At 39.5% G+C, this 6000-nt stretch overlaps 1 protein-coding gene across 1 annotated transcript in view; it reads left to right on the plus strand.

The window, feature by feature from the left end:
• Window positions 1–5432, plus strand: part of LOC138604956 (F-BAR and double SH3 domains protein 2-like) — a 28607-nt gene extending 23175 nt beyond the window's left edge. Inside the window, 7 exon segments of the mRNA XM_069677001.1 lie at window positions 603–755; window positions 862–996; window positions 1292–1375; window positions 1481–1664; window positions 1754–1977; window positions 2110–2454; window positions 2610–5432. Coding sequence (XP_069533102.1) covers window positions 603–755; window positions 862–996; window positions 1292–1375; window positions 1481–1664; window positions 1754–1977; window positions 2110–2454; window positions 2610–2693 — 1209 coding nt within the window. The 3' untranslated portion in view covers window positions 2694–5432.
• Window positions 5433–6000: the final 568 nt, after the last annotated feature.

Consider the following 6000-nt stretch of genomic DNA (forward strand, 5'->3'; position numbering starts at 1 on the left):
TCAAAGGCTTACTTTAATAGAACTATGCAAATATGGGTTGATTTATCTACAGTTATGCATCATATTCTGTAACAGTGGTTAAATGGGACAAAATCTAGTCAGATGGGGGGCCTGTGGTGTAATTTGTGGCAGTTAAGAGGTCCTTGATGTAAAAATAATAATAAAATAACCTCATTTATATAAGATCATAATGTTTGTAAAGTTGCTGTCCTGTAAGATCAACGTATAACGCATCAGAGTCCAGCTGGAAGCAGACCAACAACTTCCTTTTCAGGCGGTTTTGGTCCAGTTTTGTAGTCCACACCAATGTCGATTAACAGCTTTCACACCAGCCTGAAAACACCAATTCAAACGGGTAAATGTATCATAGAGGTTTAATTAAATTGAACCAAACTAGTTGCATTGTTTGTAAGAATCTACCATGAACACAAAACAGATAAAAATAAAAATGCTGCATTACATCTTTTTTTTCTACAGCAACAGTTTGAGGACTATCATCTCCAACGCTCCTGCCCAGATATATTTCCTTGTCTTCATTTGTTTAAATTTAGCGTGGTGTCATGTTTTTTTTTTTTAATTTAAATTTTTTAATTTTATGGCAGACGGTGAAAGTGAAGGCTGAGGCCCGTCTGGACTTGCTGCGGCAGGCGGGTGTCGCTGTTGAAACATGGCTGAAGAGCGCCATGAACCAGGTGATGGAGGAGCTGGAGAACGAACGCTGGAACAACCTCAATACCCACGATCCTTCGCTCTCTGTAAGGCTCTCTACACGACTTATTCTAACTTTATTTTTTTTTATTTTACTTTATTTGCGTTATATATTATGTGACTCTTCCTATAAGGTCTGACATGTTTCTGCAGGGAACAGCAGATCTGGAGCGAGAGGATGAGGAGGAGATGGAGGACAGTGGTGAAGTGTTGGACGACAGCAGCTCCAGCCCCTCCAGCACCTTGAAAAACTATCCTCTCACCTGCAAAGTCCTCTACTCTTACAAGGTACCAGCACAATATAATAATGCTTTCTTGAGACTTAAGTACCTGAATTGTAATTTCAGCACATACTTGTTAATAACTTGTGTATAAACTGTCAATTTAAATGGTTGTTTACACATATTTTGTCATTATCTTGCATATGTTTCAGTGTAAATCTTACTTAGATTAGTACATATGCTTTTCCTCCTGTTTATAGGATTCAGTGAATATAGTTAAGGACATAGTTTTTTGTTTGCTAGCATGTTTTTCAGCCTTCTTTTCACCTCATTTTCAAACTGATCTGTTTCCTTGTTTTCAGGCGTCTCAGCCGGATGAGCTGACCATCGAGGAGCAGGAAATATTGGAGGTCATTGATGATGGAGACATGGAGGACTGGGTCAAGGTACATCATTTCAGCTTTTCAACTAATGCATCAGATTTTTTGCTGACTTTTTTGATGGTTTTCATAACGATGATGATAATAATTGTATATTTTCTGCATTTCCAGGCCAGAAACCGCAGCGGACAGGTCGGCTACGTCCCAGAGAAGTACTTGCAGCTGCCTTCGTCAAACAGCCTACTAAGCATGCTGCAGGCTCTGGCCGCGCTGGACGCCAGATCCCACTCCTCCAGTAACTCCACTGAGCCTGAAACCGAACTACCAACTGGCTCTGTGAATGGAGATTCCAGTGGTGAGGAATTCTAATATTTTTGTGTTTTTTCATCCATATACGGCTATTTTGTAGGGAGGGATTTCTCAACCTGTTCTTGTCTGTTTCAGTGTCGTTTGCAAAGGCCCTGTACGACTATGCAGGACAAACGGAAGATGAGCTGTCATTTCCAGAAGGAGCCATCATCCGCATTCTGAGCAGAGAGACCCACGAGGACGACGGCTTCTGGGAGGGAGAGTTTAACGGCATCGTTGGCGTCTTCCCTGCTGTTCTGGTGGAGGATCTGACCAGTTCCAGCGAGAATGGAGACGGACAGAGAGACAGCAGTGCACAGGTTGGTTGATGCTCTTATACTGAAAATGAGAAAATACTGATGTAAAAAGAGTGAATACGTATCTTGGAACTTGCTAACTTATGATCAAGTTTGTTGGTAGTTCATTCCTGTTTTTTGGCTTCTGTTTTCAAGGCGTCCCCCTCCCCTCTGGCTCAGTGCGACCGATCCCCTCGTAGTCCCTTCCAGCCGGGGCCTCTCCACAGCAGCCCGCTTCAGACGCCCACCATGTCTTCTCCTCAGTCCAGTCCCTGCAGCGCCACAGCCTCTCCCATTGGCCGACCGCCCTCCTATCACAACGGACATCACAGACCTCCACCAGCCCCACACAAGAGTAAGACTGTTTTTTCTGTGTTAAAGTAGAAGCATAGTTCATGTAATGTCTGAATTGTGATGGTAACTTATGTCCTCTGCACTCCAGCTCAAGGTTCCCCTCAACCTCCAAAATACCCAGAGAGTGGTTCTGGCACCATCAGACCTGTGAGTACACAAATGTAATGTTTAATTGAGTCATACTAATAAGAGCATCGGTTCTTTGAGCCCTCACTGGTGTGTTTCTGCTGCTTCATTGACAAAAAATAACTGCGAATAAAGTTTTATCTGTATTTCAATTGATTGATTGATGGGCTTTTCAGGTCCGTGCTGCTCCTCCGCCCCCTAAGCAGCATCCTCGTGGGCAGGTGAAGCGGAGGGAAGAGGTGGAGATCACATTGGTGTGAAAGCGGCACCCTGGTGGTGGCAGCAACGTAGACGAGGGCTCTATTCAAACCAGCTGGGACTCGGCGGCTCTGTGCCTCTTAACAGACTCCCAAAGGAAACCTGAGGAAACTTAAACCTCCTGAAGACGCCTGGAGGCCCGGAGAGGCCCGAGACTTTGTCCTCTTGTCTTTTCACACGACACCTCACAGGGTTAGTGTGCAGTGGAGGAATATTGTGCCTTTCTCTAAACTTTACTCATTTAATTTCCTCCCATGTTCAGTTTTTCATTTCTAACACTCCCTTACCAAACGTTGGTCTACATTTTGACAAATGCATAGGGCTGTTTTTATAACTTTTATGCAAAGTTATGCATCCTCTAGTCAATGTTGTCCAACTCTTCTACCTGGACATAAATCGTTAAATAGTCCGGACAAAATATATTAATAACTGACAGACTAGCTGATACTAATATCATCAGATATCAGTCCTGGTGTTGAAATTCTTTTCTGTTCTTTGTTTCGCTCATAGTAATTGATATAATGACAACTGGCTGATACAATAACTACCGACGTCCCTGTGAATGCTCTAAAAATGTAACTTGCTGCGCCACTTTCTGATGTGGGCAGGTCTTTAATACATACACAAACAATGTAAAAAAAAAAGCTGTGATTTGCTTTAACTGTTTCCTCAAAATCAACAGTTTATAGATCCGTTAAGCATCTTCGTTTACTTTCTGGGAACTTAACATTGATGATGAGTCTCCAGGAAGTCACTGCTGTTGGCTAAGACAAGCAGTTGACCTCTCAGTGACCCTTCATTATCATTAATCCTTTGCTTTAGAAAATGTCAGAAAACAGTGGAAAATGCCCTTTTCAGCTTCTCAAAGCACAAGATGATGTCTTGGCAGTCCAAACGTTAAAGATTGTCAGTTTAAAAAGATATAAAACAAAGGAAAGAAGGAAATCTCCATATTTAAGAGGCAAAATACAGCATTTTCTGTAATTCTTGCATTAAAAGATTATCCGAATTTCAGGATAATTCTTTTTTCTTCTGTTAATTCACTTATCAAATAGTTGAATAGTTGTTGCAGCTGCTAAGCTTAGCTAACTGCCTGTAAGTTCATTAACTGCTCAGTAGATCTGAGAGTAATATTAATTTGCTCATTTAACTCTGAAAAAGAAAATTAATATTTCCCTAAAAGTGAAATTATTCCTTTAATTGAAACAACCACCTACAGCTACACCGATCTGACAGAGAAAAACCTTACAATCATGAAAAACCAAGCCATAATAATGAGAAGCTTTTGCCTTTCATTCCAGATATCATTACTATATTAATAATAATTTTAAATATAATAATATAATATTACTATATTATTATAGAATTAAAGCATATTGCCCAGGCATCCCCCAGTTTTGTCTCACTATATCACTTACTGTGCAGCTCCTTCTCTCTTCTCTCCACAAAGTGACTTTGATCTGTCGAGAGTTTTCACTATAGGATTATTTCTATGCAAAAACGTTACCCTCGGCCGGTCATCACACAGCATGTTGTGAACATGTAGCTTCAACACAAACCAAAAGTCTGGTTGTCTCCACACTTGATCAAAATGCCAGCATGGACGAGGCTGGTCCTCTCCTCGAACACATGTAACTGCGCACAGTTACACTAACAAGGGAAAAGTGGCAATTTTAGTTATGTCAGTAGGGAGAATCTCCTAGAAAAGTTGTCTGGTTTAAAAAATAATGGATCCTTTACCTTTTTATTAACTGTTTAAAAAACGTGCTTCTTATGTTAGTTTTCTTTGCACCACATGCAAAGACAGTCCTAAAGGGAGAAACGTAGAGCGTACATACATAGTTAACTTTTATTTCCTTCTCTTATGTTGTAAAAAAAAGCTCTAGAAACGTTATTAATGCTGCCAGTGAGCGTTGCTGGTGAGAGCAGTGCTTTGTTTGTTGAGGAGAAGGTTGCAGTTTGTGACAGTTTACACTGAGGTAATGTGCAGTTTTAACATGCCTTTATTTTGAAAAGGAGGAAACCATCCTGAGCTGCTAGCTGTCCAATTTAAGGAAAAAAATCTATACTGTCATAGTGAAGCACTTTTTGATGTCTTCTTATTCCTTTTCAGTATTGTGGATGCTTCGTTGTTTGTTAAATTTTTCTTGTTTGACGTTTTGTTTACCAGCTATATTGGTATGAAACATTTTCTTTTATTGGCTCTTGCGTTATTTAGCCTTAAATAGTCATTGTAGTGTCTTTGATTGAGATTGAGATATGACATTTTGATCGTATTGTTTTTGAAATACCATAAATAGTTTACAGAGAGCTTGGAGATGGATATCTGTACAAATATAGCACAGTATTTTTTCCTTTTTGGTTATTTTGTTTTCTTTTTTAGAATTAGGATTTTAAAAATGTACCAAACCTTAGTTCAATTCGATCAGAGGAAAAGAGATATCTGTCAGCCATGTCGCTGTGTTCTCGTTGATCTCCTTGAGATCTGAATGACATCAAACTTATTTTTGAAGTTTGCATTTACCCTGTTGTATTGAAAAAAACCCCAAGAAGTCTGTTTGCCCAATAGAGAAGTTGTTGTTAACTTGCTACTGGTCGGTTTCAACGTTAAGTCTGGATCTGAAATTCAGTGACAAACTGCCCACATGTTAAGCTCTGCAGAGGCTGCAGAGCGTCATATTTACACACCAGTGGATGTTTAACTGTATTTATTGTGTACAAATAAATGTGAAATAAAGATAGCTTAAATAAAAGAAACCAGACTTATTTTTTCTGATGTTTCCGTCTGCCGAAAGTAGTGCATCTGTTTGATTTTGTGTCTGAGTGTGTGATATCAGAGCGCCCTCTGATTGCTTCTATTAATATCGCATGCAGATGTATTCCATCTCACATCTCCCTATTTACTACTGTGGAGTATGGGCCCAAAAGAACTGCAGTAATGATCTTAAATCTTTTTTGCAGTTGCTCGTCCATACAATCTTTAGACTTATCTTGTCTGCTCCTAAAAAAACTTTTGAGCAGACATTTATTAGTTGTTCATTTTAATTAAGTGGCTGCAGACATAAAAACAAAAAAACTTTACGCATGTGTTTGCAATAAACTCCTAAAGAAAAGCAGCAGTTTAAATATTAAATATAACAAATGGAATAAAATAGCATCAACTGACTTCGTGTGTAATAAGTGCAGTAGTATGACGGTCAGTCAGTGATCAAAAAAATAAAACCAATACACATTTATCCTAATGAAACTGAACGCATCACACTCACCAGAGATCAAACTGATGATCACCGCTGATGCGTTTGTTTACAT

This window comes from Semicossyphus pulcher, unplaced genomic scaffold (genome assembly GCF_022749685.1).
Source record: "Semicossyphus pulcher isolate SPU_LCO1_2020_fin unplaced genomic scaffold, fSemPul1.0.p SCAF_10, whole genome shotgun sequence".
Taxonomy (NCBI): Eukaryota; Metazoa; Chordata; class Actinopteri; order Labriformes; family Labridae; genus Semicossyphus; species Semicossyphus pulcher.